The sequence below is a fragment of the Nannospalax galili genome, unplaced genomic scaffold (assembly GCF_000622305.1).
Source record: "Nannospalax galili isolate Female #2095 unplaced genomic scaffold, S.galili_v1.0 scaffold1670, whole genome shotgun sequence".
Lineage (NCBI taxonomy): Eukaryota > Metazoa > Chordata > Mammalia > Rodentia > Spalacidae > Nannospalax > Nannospalax galili.
The window spans coordinates 47,368-69,125 of NW_008327321.1; the positions used below are offsets into that span (position 1 = coordinate 47,368).

The 21,758-nt window shown below is 41.4% G+C and overlaps 1 protein-coding gene across 1 annotated transcript in view; it reads right to left on the bottom strand.

The window, feature by feature from the left end:
- Positions 1 to 8,904: 8,904 nt before the first annotated feature.
- Positions 8,905 to 21,758, bottom strand: part of Anos1 (anosmin 1) — a gene marked incomplete at its 5' end in the record, with an annotated part of 74,891 nt that continues 62,037 nt past the window's right edge. Inside the window, 5 exon segments of the mRNA XM_008852491.2 lie at positions 8,905 to 12,227; positions 13,866 to 14,007; positions 15,514 to 15,734; positions 16,685 to 16,856; positions 18,141 to 18,235. Of these exon segments, the coding sequence (XP_008850713.1) occupies positions 12,169 to 12,227; positions 13,866 to 14,007; positions 15,514 to 15,734; positions 16,685 to 16,856; positions 18,141 to 18,235 (689 nt within the window).

Here is a 21,758-nt window from a genome sequence, read left to right on the forward strand (position 1 = left end):
CCTGCCCCCTGTCTCCCCTCCCCTGTTAAAATCCCCTCTCCCATTTTTCCCATTTCTCCTTCACTGTGTGGCTGGTCTTGAAAGCAAGATCTCCTCACCTTATTCTCTGGAGTATTGTAATTACCAGGTATGCTGCTATGGCTGATCACACACAGTATTTAATGCAATATATACATTTATATTTATATACATTAAATACTTGTATACATAGTTTTCCATTCACAGATGGTGGAGATCTGAATTTGGGTCCTCAGTCTTCCACATCAACCACCTTACTGGCTGACTCATCTCCCCAGCCGTGTATGTGCTAATTTATAACTGGCTATGTAATTACTTGCCAGTGCTAGTAGGAGTTTTGTGGTTTCCTGCAGGAACAGGAAGTTGGATGCTATAGGGTTTCTTGCAATCGCTGTTCACTTGACCTGTGTCTCTAAAATTCTGTCTGGAAAATGTAAACAATGTCCACCCATTTCCTGATTGATCCCACCCACAAACCGAGGTATAGTTTCACCAAATTGCAGTCTGGGAAACCAGCAAGTTTATTGGGCTTACTTACAGAGCAGTGGGTGAGGGTTTACTTACGGCAGTGTGAGTTCTCCCCTCCTAGGGTCCCAGAGGAATTCTTCATCCAAGTGTGCATGGTGACTTCCCCAGGGCCTCACAGAATGGTGGGGCCACGTCCCCTCAGCTTGTTCAGCTTATAGACCCTTATCCTCTCCTGCCTTGTACAACTAAAGCTGACTGGCTGGGTGGAAGGCTCCCATGACTCTCCCTGTCTCACCTTCCTTGTGGAGCATGCCATCAACAAGCTTAGCTGTGATGACACTAAGCTTGGCAAGATGGCATCTCTTCACGGTTCGTTTGCTGAAGGACAGTCCTATGCAGCAACCTGGAACGGTGAGCTGGAACCATCTTTGCCTCATGTTCCTTAGCTCTAACATTTTGCCAACCCCGTGGAGTGAACAAAGGAGCACAGTAATATGATTTGGACCTTGGTAAATGTCACCTGCAGGTGTCATTTCTATTGGCAGATTCTCTAAGGAACTATAACAAATAGATTTGCAAACCTGTGCAAGACCGAGGCGGACCACTCAGGAAAGGAATGCCAGTGTTTTCTGCTCTTCGTAATTCAGCCATTTGCTTTTGATTGGCTGCTGTTTGACATGAGCAAGAAGGTATCAGGGTTCAAGAGTTCAGGTCAGCATGGGTTTTGCATTGTGTGGTAGCCTGGCTCTGTATGTATAATGGCTGATCAATCCTAATTGATTATCTTTGACTGCTCTTAAATCACTACCAGCTGCCATTTGAAAGCTATTTCAAAAGGTCAGCAAAGAGAAGTCACTTTTACTAACACACTATAAGAGCCCGAACTATATCTAGATGGTGTTATCCTTTATTGTGTTTCCATGATAAATTCTCCATTGTATCTAAAATGTTGAAAGAACCATGGCTATTCTTGCTAAACGTATCTGTGTGCACATATATGTGCACATGGTTCATATCTGAATATCCTCCAGAATGCTGGGATTACAGGTGTGTACAACCATGCCTGGCTACACAAAGCATTTAATATATATATTATATATGTGTGTGTGTGTCGCACTTCATGTATATGTACACACGTATTTTAATATAAAAATTAATAGAGCATAAATGGAGGGGAAGAAACTTTTTTTGACTCTGATGTATCCAAATATGGTATTTCAACATGATTTTGTGCTAACTACCTGTGCAAGTAGGAATATTTCTTGTGTGTTTCATTTGATGTCTCCTGGAGGGTTGGATAAGTTCTCTGCCGTACTGGGTGATCTGACATATAGTACAATCATCCCAGGGAATCAACAGCTCTGATTCCACACCTGGCCTGAAGGCGTTGGGTGATGCTGGTCTTTTTAAAAGCTCCCCTGACGAATCCCTTGGCAGTCAGTTTTGAGAGCCTCTGACCCAAGGTTAGGGTCATGCTCATAATAATCAGAACCGTTTGTTCAAAACTCTGCCTAAATCTAACTTTTTTCTGAATATGATTCTCTTTCCTAGTTTAAGCAGTGTTTGGCTTTCTAGACAATAATGAAGGTCATTGTCTTTGTTTCTTCAAATCCAGTTCAGACTATATATATGCACCAAGATCCCTCTTAGTTCAATGATATTGTTTTCAAATATGCAGAATTTACTTACCCCCAAATTTTGTTCGCTCGACAGTGAAGATTTTTTTTCCCCTAGACAGGCTTAAGAAGTGCTCAGCTGGTTGTATGTGTACGTATGTGTGTGTCTGTGGTATAGGTATGTAATGTGTGTGCCCATGTGTGTGTGCTTGCCTGCCTTTGCATGGGTTCATAGGCTAGAGGAGGACGTTAAGGCGTCCTGTTCTTTCATACCTTATCTCACTCCCTTCAGTGAGGGGTTCTCACTGGCCCTGGAGCTAAGATGACAACCAGCAAGGCCCTGTAAGTCTTTGGTCCCCATCACCTATACCAGTGGGGTTTCCCATGCAAGCAACAATGCCCAGCTTTTTGATGCGTGCTAGGGATTGGAATTTGGGTCCTTAAATTTACACAGCAAGCACTCTTATCCATTGAACCAGCTCCCCAGCATCTCACCTGCTTTTTTTTTTTTATAATCTATAAACAAAATGCAACATGGCACCAAAATCCACGTTGAATCAATCGTTTCTGCAGCACTAAAATTAAATCCAGTGCAAAAATTACATTCAGACATGGGGACATTTATACAAATTGAGTGATAATTCCTTAAAACTAATTGATTTAAGAAACTGTTTCCTTTACATGTTCTTCTCCTTGAAACACAATGGTTTGCACACATGATAAATCGTATAGAAGTAAGCGCAGGCAAAACACTTGGATATGTTCTGTGCACACATGTGGACATGCAAACTTAATGAAATGCAAACACAGCAGCATTAATTGTGTGGCTTCAATGCTCTGATGTGATGTGTACTCTGGTTTTACCAGACGTCAGCATTGAAGATGAGAGCTTTGCAATCCTCATCTTTTGCATCTTGCAATTGGGAGGCTGCCTTTTAAAATAAACTTCATTATTTTTATTTTATGTGTATGAGTATATTGCCTGCATGTATGTAAGTGCACCCATGTCATGCAATACCCACAGAGGTCAGAAGAGGGCGTCTGATCCCCTGGAACTGGAGTTATAGACAGTTACTAGCTACCATGTGGGTGCTGGGAACCAAACCCAAGTCCTCTGCAAGAGCAGCCAGTGCTCTTAACTGCTGAGCCATCTCTCCAGTCCCTAAATGGAATTCTATGGTTTTCTTAGTATGTGACAAAGACTCTGTAAAGAAGATTGCTCACCTATGGAGGGCTCCTGTTTGCATGTGGAAGTGGAATTCACAGGGACCAAATCTGTGTATTGGTCTTCATCCATCTCCCTCCCAAAGACTTCATACAGTATCCAATTCTCCCTACAAACATGTGTAAGGATGCTCCTATCTTAAAGCTTGATTGGGTGTTCAGAACAGCTGTGTAATACTTAATGTCCTGAAGGACTATGGCTGCCTGTGCTTATCAGTTCATGTCCTGCTGTCTTAGAGCTGTCTTCCCAGAGATGTTATCCATTCTGTGTGTTCTGTAAAAATTAATTTTTTTGGTCTTTTTTGAGACAGGATCTCCCTGTAGTGGGGCTGCCTTGGAACTCATTATGTAGACCAGGCTGGCTTTGAACTCACAGAGATCTGCCTGCCTCTGCCTCCCAGCTGCTGGGACCAAAGGCGTCCGCCACCATGCCCAGTAAAAAAAAAAATAATAATAATTTTTAATTGGAATCAATGGGTCCTGAAAATAAAACGAGGACTTGGAGTGCTGAACGCAATGTGTGGGAGGGATTCAGGATTATTTGCAGGGAGGATTTGCAAGGGGGGAGAATAGGATGGAGAAATATTGTATTCAGGTGTGACATTGCCAAAGACTGAAAAACAGATTAAATTAAAAAGGTGAATTTTAGGTTAGTCTACAAAGGAACAGGTTTCAGCATGGTATCTTCATAGGTATGCTCTGTGGCATTATAATTTGTTCTATGGGGCTGGAGAGATGGCTCAGCGGTTAAGAACACTGACTGTTCTTGCAGAGGACCCAGGTTCGAATCACAGCACCCACATGGCAGCTAACAACTGTCTGTAACTCCAGTTCCAGGGGATCCAAGAGCCTCTTCTGTCCTCTGTGGGCACTGCATGACACGGGTATATTTACCTACATGCCGACATAACATCCATACACATAAAAAAAATAATAATTAAAATATTTATATAATTTGTTCTAATTCTCTTCTGTCCCTTACTGCCATGTGTGTCCCTCCCTCCGCATCCACCTGGTTCCCTGACTTCCTGCTTTCTCATCACCTGTGTTCGTCAACTCTTTCCCAGCGCCCCCCGTACAATCTCTTCCTCCACTCGAGCCCCGCTCTAGTTTCATAACCTACACACGTTATCAATATATAAACATATAAAAAGCCATTAAAATCTTCATTCCACATATGAAAGAAAACATGCAGTATCGGTCATTGTGCTTCTTACTTGTCTTACGTAGTACGGTGATTTCCCGTTCTATCCATTTTCCCGCAGATGTCACGAATGCATTTTCCTTTATGGCTGCATAAAATTTCATTGTGACTGTCCACCACACTTCTTCTATCCAGTCCTCTGTTATGGACATCCAGGCTGGTTTCATATCCTGGATATTTTGAATAGTGCAAGCGATAAAGATGGATAGGTGAGTATATTTGACTTACACTCCTGATAATCACCAACCGGTGATATAGCTCAGTCCCCGGGGTAGTCTTAATTTTCGATTTGGAGGAAAGTTTATACTGATTGCCATGGTGGTTGCATAAACTTACACCACCATCAACAGTGTATAAGTGTCCCCATTCCATATATCCACCCCAGGACTTGTTGACATGTATTTTCTTGATGTTCTCCTGTGTTCGCTTGACTGAGTTGAAATGGAAGCTAAATCCAGTTTTAATTTGCTATGCTTTCTTTCTGAAACATTTTTTATTTGTGTTTCTTTAAAATTTTAGTCTTTGCTCTTTTGAACTGTTGTTTCTATGGTCTCCAAATTTGACAATCTTGTATAATTTTCTGTCTTATTCTAAAATATGTCCCATTACACTTAGGTTTGGCTGATAAAAAGTATTTATGCAGACACTAACTGAATCATTTTTCTATGACTTGCATTAAATTGTTTTAGGTATCAGAAACCCTCTGTCTCTTACTGTGATTATGGGATACAGCTCAGACATGTGTATACACACACACACACACACACACACACACACACACATACACACACACACAGAGAAATTTGGTTTCTATGTCACATATCTGAATCAAATCTTTTACAGACTCCGTAAAGCAACTGACAAATTTTTTACAACACCCAGTGCAAGGCAAGTCTGGGCACATTTTATGGGAACCCAATTCTTTGTTTCTTTTTTGGTTTCTGTTTTATTTTCTTTTAAAATTTCATTCTGTAGACTACAGGTCTCCTGTCTTGTAATGCCATGTTTTGCCAATGACTGGTGTACATATCTGTATTTCTAGGCATTATTTATCTATCATCTATCATCATCTATCTATGATCATCTATCTATGTATGTATCATCTATTCATGTCACTATCATCTATCTATCTATCTATCTATCTATCTATCATCTATCATCATCTATTATCTACCTACCAATCTATCTATCTATCTATCCATCTATCTATCATCTATCTATCCATCTATCTATCATCTATCTATCTATCTTACATTATTTATCTATCATCTATTATAATCTATCTATGATCATCTATGTATGTATGTATCATCTATTCATGTCGCTATCATCTATCTATCTATCTATCTATCTATCATCTATCCATATCTCTATGTACCTATCATCTATCATCATCTATCATCTACCTACCAATCTATCTATCTATCCATCTATCATCTATCTATCTATTATCTATCTATCTATCTATCTATCTATCCATCTATCTATCATCTATCTATCTATCTATTATCTATCTTTCCATCTATCTATCATCTATCTATTATCTATCTATCTATCTATCTATCATCCATCATCTGTCTATGCTGCTCCATTTATAACAAAGTCAACTTCTCAGGACTCACTCCAAAGTCAACCATGCTGAATATCCTTATAGGATTTCTGGATGCCTGCCATGACATTGGGACAAGCCTGAACTTTTGCTAAATCTGCAGTGTGCCTCTATAGGTAAAAAATAATGTGGCAGAGGATGGACTAGCTTTTCTTGCAACTTTTAAGCCAGTCTATACCTCAGGAATACCAGCCCTTCTGAATCAAACCCCAGCTTTGCAGTGCCTCAAGTAGCTGGCTTCACAGTGGGGTGGATGAAGCAGGACTCACAATGTCCTCCTAGATGACCTCATGTGGAACGCAATATACCATCCTCAGGAGGAATTCAGAATCACATTCCTAATGTGTGACACTTGCACCATCAAGATCAGAGCTAATAACATGGTGGACCATGTGATCATTTTTACTTGGTCTTGAAAATCCCAGGGATGATTTCCACTGCAAATAAGGTCAGAAATCGAAAGCCAATGGCAAGAATCACTAAGTGGTACCTGTATTAAAACTTAACATGACTGTATTTGTTCTTAGAAGTTACGTGGTACTGATATTTTTTTTTTTAGTAGATGTAAGAGTCATGTAAGATCTAACTCACTATCTTCATGCCTCACCCTCCCAACTGTTCAGATTCTAGGAGTGTATCACCACAAACAGCATTGGTTTTAAATAATGCATCCTTATTGAAAATGGCTAGGCACCAATCAGAACAATAGCTCCTTACAATGGCGTTTGTTACTCAAGATAACAAGGCAAAGTTTTAAGTGAGTTTTGTCCAGAAAATAAATTCCTAATTTAAAAATTCCTTTTGCTTATTTATTTTATTCTATCTGTATGAGTGTTTGTCTGCATTTATGTAAGTGCATCATGTGTGATTGCAATGCCCACAGAGGCCACAAGAGGGCATCAGATCCCCAAGAGCTGGAGTTAAGGGTAGACAGTTGTTAGCTGCCATGTGGGGGCTGGGAACCAGACCCAGGTCCACTGCAAGGACAGCCAGTGCCCTTAATCATTGAGCAAGCTCTCCAGACCCCAATTCCTAATTTTTATAAGAGAAAATAGGAAACAACAAAGAATCTATAATCTAGTTAAACAGCCAAAAGATGAAGTTCTGTTCATTTTCTTAGATCACCCCACATTCAACACTTCTTGTCAAATATAAGAGTCTTCCTGTTCTCTGTGTGGTCACTGAGTTTAAACCTGTCAGTTATTGCTCCTTAGGTTAAGGTCATGATTTTCTGCTTGCTGTTCTTGTGTGGTTTTGTCCTTCCACAAGTCTTTCTAGGTACCACAGGCAGGGTGACCATTTAGAATGTTGAACATGTCTCGAGACTGCCAACGTCTAAACCCAGCCCATCTGAAGTCTCCAGGCAATGTCCCAGGCCCTGCACCTCTCAGTGTGTATTCTCACCCCTCGCATGTGTTCATCTTGTGGGTAAGATGTTTGCTCTAATGCGGACCTCTAGGTGGAATATCAGTTGAACCCTGAATGGACCAGGAGTCGTAGGGTTGCTCTTAACGCGATATCATCCATCTTTGTTACCGCAGCCCTTACCATCACCTGCCTTTACACAGTATGTCTTGAGTCTCCATCACAGTCTAGCATTTTCTCCTGTGTTAAAGAATGCAACAAATAAGAAAATCCATCTTTCTTGAGGTCCCATCTCTCCGAGCAGTCCAAGCAAGGAGCAGAAGCTAGGGAAATGTTCCCTGAATTAATGCATAGCCTGTGGTTTTATGAAGAGAAAAACGAGCCAGATACTCTTAGATAATACCATTTTGTTTTCTACGCTTGATGGAATAATATTCTTGCAATTCATCAGCAGATATTTAGTGTCAAATCAGGAGTGTAGAAAGCCCTTTTCTTTGATATTTAAAATCCTCCAATATAATAGTAGTAATGAAAAACGGGCATGTTCACGATGCTTCCAGCACTGCATACATAGCAAATGTTAGTGCTACATCTAGGCAACTTAAAATTGTACAGATGATTGTTCAAAAGTACCACCAAAGGATTAGGGCTTGCAATTGTAAATGTAATTTTAAAATCCCTCTAAAATGTTCATTATAAAACTCTGAGACACTCATTGAATTTTTCTCAGACAGGGAGTGATAGCAGAGACTTTTAATCCCAGTACTCAAGAGGCAGATGCAGGCGGATCTGAGTTTGATGCCAGTGTGGTCTACATAGCAAGTTACAGATCAGCCAGGGTTATACAGTGAGACCCTGCCTCAAAAAAACAAAAGAAAAAACAAAGAGTTTCTTCTTGAACATTGACCAGACCACACATTTCAATCATCACCTTACTGAGGGTGACTTATTTTGAAATTCCTTGTAAACACAATAAAATGTTCATTCTGCCTCTTCCTCCTCCTCCCACTCCTCCTCCTCCTCCCCCTCCCCCTCCTCCTCCCCCTTCCCCTCTTCCTCCTCCTCTTCCTGCTCCTCCTCCCCCTCCCCCTCCATCTTCTCTCTCCTCCTCCTCCTCCTCCTCCTCCCTCCTCTTCCTTTCTTTTGTTGACAGGGTCTCCCATAGCCTTAGCTGGCCTGGAGCTCACTATGTAGACAAGACTAGCCTTGATCTCACAGAGATCCTCCTGCCTCTGCCTCCTGAGTGCTGAGATTAAAAGGCGTATGCTACCATAGGTGGCCAGTTTTCTTCGTAAATGAAAATTAAAATGTTTCTTTAACGTAGAGATAAATGAAGAGAGTAAATGAAAGAAAATAGAGATAAATGAAAGGAAATAAATAACTATATTCTGAAGCCTTGTTTGAGCATACTTTATTAATGAATCTATGTACAAAGCATAACATGGAAAAGATGGATCACAGAATATTGGACTATTTACAATATTTTTTGTATTTTTTACAAAGAATTTTTTACAAGATTACTTCTGTCTACATAGCATGATAGACACACACAGAAACCAAACCTTTTAATTACATACATAAATAAATATTGACTTTAACACGAGCACAAGGAAGGAGAGGTCATAGGCTGTTTGAACAAGGTGGGAACAGTTTTATCATCTGCACACTACAATAGTAAGTGAAGGAAAAGCAATAACTATGTATAGACCTTTGTTAATCACTGTGTAAACTGTATATCTTGCTAAAGTATTCAGTAGAAGTCAGACAGCCATCAGAGCCCACACCCAATACATGACAGCAAACAAGGCCATGCTGAATCAACACCTCATGGATCCACTTGTATTTTAAAACCAGCTTTAATGGACATGCAGTCTGTGTTCTTGTTAGAATGACAATGTTTGCTTCACAAGACTGAGAGTTGGCTGTAACCACAGGAATGTGTGACCTCGAGGAACCACTGTCACAATGGATAAGAAAAGGAATTAAATAAATAAATTGCTATCCTGAATGGCATTTACAGGTATGCGGGGCAGAGTTAATATTTGAACTTGCATCATAGAGACACAACTCAACATTCAGTCTTGTAATTAGGTTCTTCAATGGACATCAATGCAAAATTTGGGTCTTTGAACTGCAAGGCAGAGACGTGTGAACTACCCCTTGCTACTGGTGAGGCCTCTATGTCATATTAAATAACAAATGATTTGAATTGACAAATCTTAGATTGGTTAAAAAAAATTCTACAGAACTCTGCTTAGAAAAAAAACATGACAGGCTGGAATGAGGCCGAGTTGATACAGTGTGTGTCTAGCATGCATAAAGATCGGCTCCATCCTCCCCATTGACACAAAGATAGTGAGTGCATGGTGACTCACAGTCGTAATGTCAACACTCAGAAGATGGAGACAGGAGGGTCAGGAGGGCAGCTCCAGCTACATACAGACTTTGAGACTAGCCCAGTTTTGTGACACCCTGTCTCAAAAAAAAAAAAAAAGTGTAGAACAGAAAACTTCATCATCAAGAAATGAGTATTCTCAATGAAAAGAACACACAAGATGAAACTTGGTCTGAGCTCAGCAGCTATGTTTGAGGAGAATCTTTTTTGTCTGAACTCAATATTATAATTTTGAGTTTTGAAACACTCATTGTCACTGCTGCTTTTTTTAATAGGAGAGAAATACAAATAATAGAAAGCGAGACATTAGAACTTTTCCAGGATGGAAACGGACTTTGTCAATTTATCAGGACACTTCCTTCTAAAACTAAAAACACAAAAAAATTAAAATCATATTTTTAACTGTTTTTACTGGAGATCAATATTCAAGATAAACTTAGTTCTTTTATTATTTTATGGATAGCGTTTCCTTCTAGTAACAAATAAAATTTAATTGTTTGAATAACGTAGCAAAACCAGACATTTATAAATGCAGTTCTGAATTTTTGAAGGAAGGGGCATGTTTCTGAGACATCACTGCACTAAAAATCTATGTAGTGTTCCATACCTTTTACCCAGAAAAAAGAACATAATTAAACTTTCTAAAATTAAATTCCATATAATTTAATAGTATTTTGTGTCTATGAATATACTCTTACATTTTTAACTATACAATAGTACAAAACGCTGCCGCCATAAATAATTGAAATATCTCACAACAAATTAAGGTCAAAGATAAACGTGTAACCAATCATTCCGTTTAAATGTTTGAAATTTGAAGATCTAAAAATTCAGAGGCTGCTGCTACTACTACGCTACCCGGCGGGTTTATGAAGGAAGAAACCTTCCTTTTGTTTGCATGGACAGACTCTCAGAAGCTGCTGACTTCCAAGTCACTTTTCCGTTTCTCTGTCCTAACTTACAACAGCGGCTGCTGAGCCCTTCCAACCCACCCCAACTCCCTTTCTGAGCTCACCGCTGTGTGCTGCTCATACAAAACCCGCGAGCGTCTCTCTGTACATGCTCTGCCTTTAAAATACTTCGACGCAGAAGAAACAGATTCCATTATCTTTTGTCCACACGCCCAGACTGTTTGGTAAAATATGCGCGGACATCCAGATAAGAGCATCCTGATGAGACCGGTTTTCCTCTGTCCCTGCAGAGAAGACTCAGGGGGCCTGTGAGCACCATCCTAAGAAAAGTCTACGCACCTGCAGGCATTGGAGCAGCGAAGCCCTCTATGGACACGCACAGATAACACGCCTGCTTTTCGTGCTGCAGCCCTTGAGAGAGAAGCTGGGAAGCCTTCCTAGGTGCTTAATCACGAAGAAAATCTATTGTCCTTAAGATCTTTAGAGGACCTGCGTCTTTATCTACCACTAGTGAGTTGTGCAGTTGGGTGATGACATGTTAGAGAGTACCAGGAGAAAAGAATTTTAATTTTTCTAATGCAAATTCTTATTTCATCCGCCCGACTGCCTTTAGATATCTTGTAAATCATACATTACAAATTCAGCTTTCATTTTACTTTGTTTTTAAAAGAACTAAAGTGTGCTTACAATGGGAACATTTTTACATTTAAATATATGAACACAAGAGCTAGGTGTGGTGGCATATGCTTATAATCCTAGCACTTGCAAAATTGAGGCAGATCCTGAATTGGAAGCTAACCTGGGTTATGTAAGATCTTGTAGCAAAATAAAAAAAGATGGGTGCAATTCACGTTATAAACTTTCAATTAAAATTTTCTGAGATAAAAACCACATTCTGATAGATCTCCAGATCTCATGCTGAAAGACCACAGTCTTAGTTAATTGCAGGAATCAAAGAAATCATTTAATCATAATCTTTTGTACCGATTAAATATATGCCTACTCTGTGCAGGAATTCTATAGCTTCTATGCAGTACGGTTTTGGAGAATTTGCTGGCTCAAATTCAAGGTAATTTCATCTCTTCAGTAATTGAACAGAGGTTACAAAAACCATATTCAATCAATCAAATTCCAAGTTAAATCAACGTATTCTTTCTTTTCTTCCTTTTCCTTTGCAGTTGATGTCCATCTTCAGTGTTGACTATTAGCAACTTGTTTCTTCTAGATGTGTCTGTGATTGACTGAAGTCCTTTCTTCAGTGACTATAGGCAGCACAGGAAAAATCACTACCCACTTGTCTAGTTGTTGACTTCAAGGCCGCGTCGCACCTGTGCAACGTTTAGGCACCTTGTAATCCTTCAGTATCTCTGGGGAGAAGGCTTGTAGTGGTGTGGGTGGTGATGCTTAAGATGAGACCCTGAAAGGTGAGAAAAGCCATCTGTGACATCACTTTGGACATAATGAATCAATACTTCTTTTTCTGGTTATTGCTTCAGACTCAGCTGATCGTATAAGGCTGTATATGAAATGGGCTTTTCTCATCCTAAATCCAAATTTGCAAACACTTGTGTATTCCCCCCCTCTCTGATTTATTTATTTTTATTTTAAGTGTGAGTGTTTGCCTACATGTCTGTATGTGTACCATCCTTGCCTGGATGCCAGGAGAGCATGTCAGATCCCTTGGAACTGTAGTTAAAGGTGGTTGATGTAGGTGCTGGGAACTGGACTTAGGTACTCTGCAAGAACAGTAAGTGCTCTTATCCACTGACTCATTTCCCCAGCTCTCTCTCTCCATTCCCCGTTTCCCCCTTCTTTTTGTTTCTTCCCCCCTCATAAAATAAGACAAGATGGGGTTGGGGATTTAGCTCAGTGGTAGAGTGCTTGCCTAGCAAGCACAAGGCCCTCGGTTTGGTCCTCAGCTCTGAGAAAAAAAAAGACAAGCTCCTTTGCTAAGCTCACAAGGCTTTCTTTTTTAAAAAAATAAGTCATTGAAACATTACTTTTAAAGACATATCAGGTAAATCTAAGATAAATTCTTAATTTTCATATATGTTCACAAATACTTTTTAAATATCAGCCAGAAAAATAAAACAACTATCAGTAATATGATGAAAATGCTAGGTGTTTTTGAAGAGTGCTTTGCCTTGTTCCACTTGGATTTTATTGACGTAGCAAATGACTGAAGTACACATATTTAGTTAGAGACATGAAAAGTCATAGTGCACGCAACATCAATAAAAAACGCTATCATAAGAAAATAATCACGTTAGAAAAACATCATTGCCTGTGTTCTTTTATTGAACTGTGTAATCTAAAGCGTTCAGATTGATATCATGCTGTAAAAAAATTTTCTTTATCCGTTTATAGTTGGAAAGATGAGGAAAAATGTTGTGATAAATAAAGGCAGGGAGTGGAAGGGACAGAGACAGGAGGGACAGAAGGAAGGGATGGAACGATGGAGGAAGAGGGGAGCGGGGGGTGGGAAGGAAGGAGGGGGGGAGATGGGAAGGGAAGAAGGACATAGGCAGGAAAAACTGACAAAGGAAAGAGAGGAAGTCAAACATACGCAGCAAACTTCACACCCTGACCCACAAAAATCTTTGCTTATGCTTGTGTGTGTTCCTGTGTGTGGGGTGTGAAGGTGTCTGTGTGAGTTGTGTGTGGTAGGGCACATGTGGTCAGAGGAGAACTACAGGTGTCCGTCCTCTCCTTCAGCCTTTTCTTAGGTAGGGTCTTGGTTGCTGAGGACTGCTTATGCAAAGCGTGATCTCCCAGGGATACTTCTGTAACCCCGCCCCCCACAGGTGTGCTGGGATTTTAAATGCTTTCCACCCCTTCCGGGTTTATGTGGGTTCTGGGGATTAGAGCTGAGGACCTCACATTTGCATTGCAAACACTTTACACACTGAGCACCTGCTCTGTCCACACACAGCACACAAGAACCTTTAATAAAACCCAGTACGTGAAAAAAAAATGAATAATAAGAATTTCAGATAAGAATTTACTGTTACACAGAAATCTCATTGTTATTTTAACACCCAGGCAAGGTACTCACTGTGTGCGGATGATGGTGGCAGGTCAGGGGTGCGAAATGTTTTGATGGTGGCAGGACCTTCCCCTCCTGAGGTTAACACTTGTACTTCCAGCCTGTAAAGGGTGGATGGCCTCAGATTGGGCACCATTAGTACATAGTGGTCCTGAGAAGCAACATGAAAGGAGATGTCCATCAGTGATCTTCTAGGGAAAACACACCAAGAACCCACACAAGCTCTGTGAAGGGGATAGAGCAGCCACATGCCCACATGGCATGTATATGCAGCCACATGCCCACATGGTCAGATACTTTTCAAAGCCACACATTAATTCACGGAACGTTTCTTCTAGCTTTCTGCAGTTGGCTGCCATATGAGTCATCTATGTGTGTTGTGACTAGGCATTGGCTGGTGCATGTGGGCACGTGACTGCATATACACGTGTGCTCATCTGCAGAGGTCAGAGGACGATGTCAGGTGTCCTGCCCTATTGCTCTCCTCCTTATTGTCTTGGGACTGAGTCTCTCACTGAACTTGCAGTTATATTAAGAGCCAACAAGCCCCAGAGATCTGGTTTCCATCTCTCATCATGCCAGGGTTCCAGGTGGACGTGGCTATGCCTGATTTTTTTTTTTTTTTTTTTTTTTATAGGATGCTATAGTTTGACTTCAGGTCTTCAGGCTTGTGCAGAAAGTGCTCTTAGCCTTGAATCATCTATCGAAACCCAACCATGTAGGTTTTATTTTTAAAAAAACAAAACTTAAAAAAAAAAAAAACCTAGATCAATGCAATGCCTAACAGCCCAAGATGTTTGGCAGAGACAAAATGTGGTGAGGTGCCAGCACAGAGCTTTGCCTTTGGAGTCCATGCTTTTCTTTTCTTGTCTTTTATTTAATTCCTTAGCATGAGATTTTCCCATGGCTTAACATTTTGAGATGCACATCTTGTGATATGAATTCTCGCTAGTCGGAATTTCAGTGAATGAGCCAAGAATTTTTCCCTAAAATGCAATCTTATCTGTCAATGCCCATAACTGGTAAATGCTTATTTTTACTGTCAGGCCATGATTTTCAAAACTCAATAAATTTAATACAATCATAAAGTAACTATTTTTCATTCCAGGGAACTTTCCCTTCTTGGACTCCGCACTCTCTCCCTTCTGTATTGATTTTGCAATAAGTATTGGATATTCTGAGAAGGTTTTCAGAAAGGGTAAAAGCCCACACATGATTTTTTTCTCTCAAGCCAAGGAATTGACTGGCTTGGAAGACAGTCTAACTCATTATGAGCTCTGGCCAAATTTGAAGGGGAAAGAAAAACAAGAAACTTCTTTGAGCTATTTTTCTCCCAGTTTAATGCTCTGAATAGGGCATGCCCGCTTGTGCCAGAGGGATGTGGGGTTCACGAAGACACAAGAAAATGGCTGAATCACTCACATAAAGGGGACCAGGTCTCTGGGAGCTCACTTTACTAATCAAAATAGCCTTAGATTGTGGCTGGTACTGTTCACTGTCATTTGTGCAATGTGTTAATGTTACTAGATGAGGAACAAAGTGCAGAAATCAGACTGAAGACAGAAACCAGCATGATGTGTATGTACAATGCCTATGGGTATTGAGTTCGAGTCATGGGTACCCGCAACAGGGATACAGGGTATAAGGCCACACGTACGGAAGGCAAGATCTGCGACTGTGAGATGATGCTGTTGGGCAGACTGTTCTGTCTGTTCTCTGTGGTGACCTCTGCCCATGTCACTTGGAAGCCTGTCATAGGCTGGTACAGATTGGCTTTCATCATCTTCCAAGAAAAGTGGCCCGTGATGTTCATATGCTGGACAGTGAACGAAGCAGAGAGGTTCTCTGGCTTGGCTAGCACTTTGGAAAGACCATGCCCTGTGTGGACGCAGACAAGGAAATGTTTGTTAGGCTGCCGGACAAAGTATGTGCCTGGAATCTTACGGGGTTTGGGGAGCCCACGCAACAGGAAGCTGAGACGAGCCCGACAGTATTCCTCGAGGATGGGTTCCAGTCCATCAACCCTTCGCCATCAACCCATCCATCAACCCTTGGCCATAGGGTGACATGTTGTCCTCAGCCCCATCACTTCAACTTTGTGCTAAGTACTTTTTATCTCCGAGTAACTAATTTTAGGTTCACTCCGTCCATCCCTCTAGTCCCGTTTCGTTCATGTATTTTGTTTACTTTCTGCGGTACTAATGAGCACACTCAAGGTAGGCATTCTACACCTCAGCTGCATCCTCAGACGCCTTTCTGACAGGATCTTTCCATCTATATCTGGGGCTGCTTTTGAACTGGTTATGTAGTCTAACCACGCGTCAAATTTGCAATCCTCCTGCCTCAGCCTTACTAATGCTGTGAATTCAGGTGTGCAGAGCCCATATCCCAAGTGCTTCATTTTTTTTTTTTTTGGTCTTTTTTGTTTAGTATTTTTAATGTTGCAGAGGAAGAAGATCGTTGTAATGCTATTATGAATATAAAATAACAAATACAACTGGGCGTGGTGGCACAAGTCTTTAATCCCAACGCTTGGGGGGTAGAGGCAGAAGCAGATGGGTATCTGTGAGATTGAGGCTAGCCTAGTCTAGATCACAAATTCCAGTTCAGATAGGGCTACAGGGAGAACCCATGTCCAAAGAAACAAACAAACAAAAAACCCAACCAAATAAATAAAATAAGTAATGCCTGGGTCAGTATATTAGAATTTAGAAACAGGAGGCTTTTCATTTGAAGGGTCTGATGATGTAACCTTTTAGGAACACTTTTCGAAGTGTTAACATTGTAGACACAGATGTGGAATTGAAGTTCTTTGGGTTAAAACCTACCTGGGTCTCCAGGACAATTTATGGACTTGTGGCTTTTTCCCTTCAAAGAGGAACATGGTGGCGTAGTAAAGAAAACGGATTCTGCCTTTGAGTGACCCTTCGGCAGCATGGGTTGGACGGTCACCTTATATTTGCAGGAGAATGACAGGTCTTGAAGAATTATGTAATTTTCCTTGGGCAAGAGAAATTGAGCAGGTCAGTGATCAATAATACATCACACGAGGGATAAAAACTAAATTGGCATCAGTGGAAATCATACCCAGTAAAGCTAATTGTCCAGAGATGGAGCCTGTGTAATGTGGCTTTCATAAAGACATACAAAGGCCGTCCTGCCTGTTTTTGGAAGAATTACACTAGTGAAACCTTCCCACGGAATGGAATACATCCTCTACAACTCAACAGACCCCCAATGGCTTGACCTCAGTCCTGACTCCTGACATTCACAAGTGTTTTGTCGTGTGGAAGGCGGTAAAAAGCTGTAACACAGACGACACTTTTTAAGTAAAAAATTTAACTCCGACTCATATGTATGTTTTTAATGTTAAAAATGATACTGTTTAGAGATGTATTTTCCCTCATTTTGGAGTGTTGTTATTACTTCCTGCCATACTGTTGTCATTAAATAAACATTCTAGAAACAGAGAGAGCTGCCAAGGAATGACAGTCTTGAAATAACACACGCCGAAAATCTGCTGTTCCAACCCCTTTCCTGATACGTTTCTCCTATATTTGACTGCTGTGTTAACTGTGTCCGTGCTGTTTTACAGATACCAAATGTTAATGTGTGGGGGTGAAAAGTACAGATGGATTGTCATTGTCTGGTGGTCTCTGAAGGGAGAATTGGGGTTCCTATTAGATAGCGGTGAGGCTGAGGGAGAAGGATAACATCTCTCATTAACCCAATGTGGTAATGGCACTGGGGGACACAGCAAAAAAAAGTGTAGTGTGACAAACTCTTACAGAAGTGAACCCTTAAGAGGGATAACTGTTAACTCGATAGTAGAGTACTTCGCTTAGATGTCCAATACCCTGTGTTCAATCCTCCAGTAATGCAAACAAAACTGAATAAAACAAAAACCCTAGATCCTCAACCACAACGCCTTTACATTTCAGTGCTGTGTCAAAACTCCAAACACAATGCAATGCTTTTCCGGAGGAAAGAGGTAGAGTGCAGGTCCTCTGACATCTTCTGTAACCTACAAGTTTCTTAATCTCTGTGTTTCTAGCCTCTGCAATTTAGAGACCTTTCCCTGTGTGGGGCATGGAAAAAACTCTCAAGTGGTGGCATGAAGAGATAAAGAAATAGTGGGCTTAATGAACACACTATCCTTCCAGATTTCCTTGGATTACTGCTTAACAGGAAACCTGTAGCATGCGTACCCTGCACATCCAGTCAGTGCCTACCGAGGAGCTCCTAGAAGGTACTAGAACTTAACTAGAACAATCATCTCCTTACGTGGGTCATGCCAGATGACGTCTCCACTCTGGTTGTTTTGTTATGGGCACACTGTTCTGGAAACCACTGCACCTGGTACCGCTTGACATTTGGATCTATAACATCAAAACACACAAAGACAGCATAAAAGTCACATCCCTGTGCATCACCTGTCAGGTTACATTGCATTCAGGAGGCAGGGTCAGCTCCTCATGGGAGAAGACTGTGGTAGAGCAAACTCTTCAGAGAGAGAGAGAGAGAGAGAGAGAGAGAGAGAGAGAGAGAGAGAGAGAAATGGAAGAGAAGGATGGAGGAAGATTAGGCAAAAAAAAAAACCCAATAGTTTGTAACAGGCAAAACTGTACAAACAGGGCTAACACACACACACAATGAATGCTTAATTCCCATTGCAAGAGAAACATGAGTTTGGGTTACAAAGGTGGTCCAGAGATTGAAAGAGCAGGAGCAGGCCTGGGCTCAATGTTAGAAGGGGGAGGGGGTGGGGGCCAGGAGCTGAGAAGAGTCTCGGTTGTATTCTTCTTAGATAAAGATGCTAAGCCATGGAACTCAGAGAATCAGAAACCTTTTTCTTCAGCCCTGAGGAACTCGTTATTGATACTTGTTTTTGGTTCAGTCCTGCTACAGCCAAGTTGCCTTATGAGAAGAGTGCAGGCTTAGGGCCATCTGCTCCTTGCTATGTAATTGTATCCTTGCAGGTCTCTGTCCCTGCTGAATGGTGACAAGGAGCTTCACACACAGGCAGGAACACTGAACTTTAACCCACCTCCATTCCCTGCATGGAGAGGCATATTGCCTACATATTTTTTCCCTTTGCAGAGAAAAATAGACAATACAACTTACAAGCACTTCTGCAAGCGTGGGAAAGGCCATTTTGACTGTCTTGTGTTTATTAACCACACTTCCGTGTCCAAGGGTGTGAAATGGCCCCCACTTTGGTAATGATTAGCATCTTGTCCCAACTGCTCAGGCCAAGTGTTTGATGGGGATTTTCACAGGGTAACAACAACAACAAAAAGCTTCTTTGATGAAATTTAGTTGATCTAGTGGGAACTTGCTTTGAGCTATTTGGAACCAGACTAGAAGTTTAAATTCATGAAAGCAAACAGGAAGTGGGAACCCACGGTGTTTAGTTAAAAGGGAAATCACTCATAGGGAGGGGTGCTACGTTTTTACATAGCACATACAGTTTTTCTTTTTTAACTTAAAAAAAAAACTTTGAGAATTTCATACATGCATATAAGGTGTTTTGATCAAATCCACGCCCACTCCCTCCCCTCCAAATACTTCCCATATCTCCCCATCACTTTTTTCTAACTTCCTTCCTTCCTTCCTTCCTTCCTTCCTTCCTTCCTTCCTCCCCCCCTCCCTCCCTCCCTCCCTCCCTCTCTCTCTCTCTCTCTCTCTTTCTTTCTTTCTTTCTTGGAGCTTTTTGCTACTCTAACATTCCCCCCTCTGAAGAGGTAGATTGCACATTAACTATAAAGACGATACCAATCAGCATATGGATTCATCTTCCTTCAGTAGTGAAAGCCATGCAGAAGTGCCTGCCTTCTTGAATCTTACGAATGAGTAGAACCAGGTATGTCATAAACAAAATGCATGAACAAAACATTATATGTCAGATTAAAAGATAGTAAGGGCACAGTTAAAACTAGAGTGTAGGGTGCTCGGCCACATTGGCCATGCTGACATAGAAGATTCACATGGGTTGGCGAGATGGCTCAGCAGTTAAGAGCACTAGCTGTTCTTGCAGAAGACCCAGGTTCAATTCCCAGGACCCACATGGCTGCTCACAACCATCTGTTAACTCTAGTTCCAGGAGATCCAATACCCTGTTCTGTCCTCCAAGGGCACTGCACGACAAGGGTGTACTTACACACGGTACACATAAAATAAATAAGTAAATAAAGGAGATTCACATTGGAGGAAAGGCTCATGGGAGCTCAGTAAGGCAGGTGGAAAGGTAGAGACATGGTGGTTAGGGTACTCGTACTCAGAATGTGTATGGAGCCTTTCAAAGGTCAGCAGTTGCAGTAAGAGATGAAATTCTTGTTTCTGTTTCATTAGAATCCATTTGAACAGCTGTACTTGGTATGTGCCGTCTATGCTGGTCAAGTGAGTTCTAGCCTCGGAGAAAAACAGCATTCCCAGACAGGAGTTCAGAATGGCTGATAATCCTTTCATTTTCAATGCCAGTTTTCTAAAAAGGAGTTTTCTTCATGCTTGAGAATTTCATGCATGCATACCATGAAATATGACCAGACCCGCTCCAGCTCGCCACCATCCAACTCTGTGAATCTCTCCCAGTATGGTCCCTTCACAGACTCCAGCCTTCTTTACGTTGCTAATAAGCCACTTCTAATCCAGTTCCTGCTGCCCATATGGGCACCGGTGTGGGCCGTTCACTGGGCACAGGAAACCTGCCTGGGGGAACACTCTCAAAAACGAACGATTCTCCCTCCCTACCAGTTCTCAACTGCCAGTAGCTCCTCAGTGATGGGTGTGGCCTGTGGAGCACTTTCCTGATCTGTCCTGAATCTTTGCTGGCTACATCTGACTCCAGCCCTCCAGGATAGGAATGAAAACCAGTGTTAAAGACGACACAGAGCTACCCAGGGAAGTATATAGTAAAATATTAAACAAATAATTAGGTTTTAGTCAAAAGTGCTACAAACTGCCACTTTGGGTAAATCTATCTTGTGTGTTTATATGTTTGTGTACATGTGTTTATGTACATATATGTGTTTATGTGTGTGTCCAAGTGTACACATGCATGTAGAGGCAAAAAATTTATGTCCTGTCTTTTTCAATCACATATCTTAGGTTTTGTGACAGGGTCTCTCACTGAACCAGGAGCACACTGATTTACTGAGGGTGGCCGACCGGGAAGTCGGCTGATCCAGATCTTCCCGTCCAGACTCCCCCTCCCCTGACAGTCCAGATGCACATTGTCAGTTCTTTCATTCAGATGGGTGCTTAGGCTTGAACTCAGGTCTTCACGCTTCGGCAATCAGCATTAACAAACGGAGCCATGTCCCCCAGCTCTGAAGATGCTGATTTTTAAAAATCCAACCAAGGACTGAGCATATAACTCACTTTGCAGAGAGCTATTTTGTAGTTAGAATGTCAAGCAATACAAATAAATAAATAAATGAATAAATAAATAAATAAATAAATAAATAAATAATAGGCAGAAAGATTGCACCACCCATGCTTGGTGCACAGCCAAAGGAGGGAGTTTTCCAGGCTTTTGGGCTCCTATGAACTTACAGCAATGGTGACGGCATGCACAAGACCCACGCAGACTCGGACAAATGGGAGCATAAAAGTGGAAAAATGGGCAGGAGCCTCCATCCTTAGCTGAGGCACTATTGGAGGCTGATCATCACTGGGTGAGGGAGAGGCAATCTTCTTTTAGGGAGTGATGCAAGATAGGCTGAACAGACTTCAGTGGATGAGCTTACATCAAGGGACAGATGGGGACACCAGCTTCACTTGATAGACCTTGACAGTTACGACAGAATGCATGAATACCTGTGGGTTGGGCTATGGGGAGAGGTACGCATATGGGAGGGGGTGTAAGTATGATGAAGATGTTTGTATGAAATGTACAGTTCA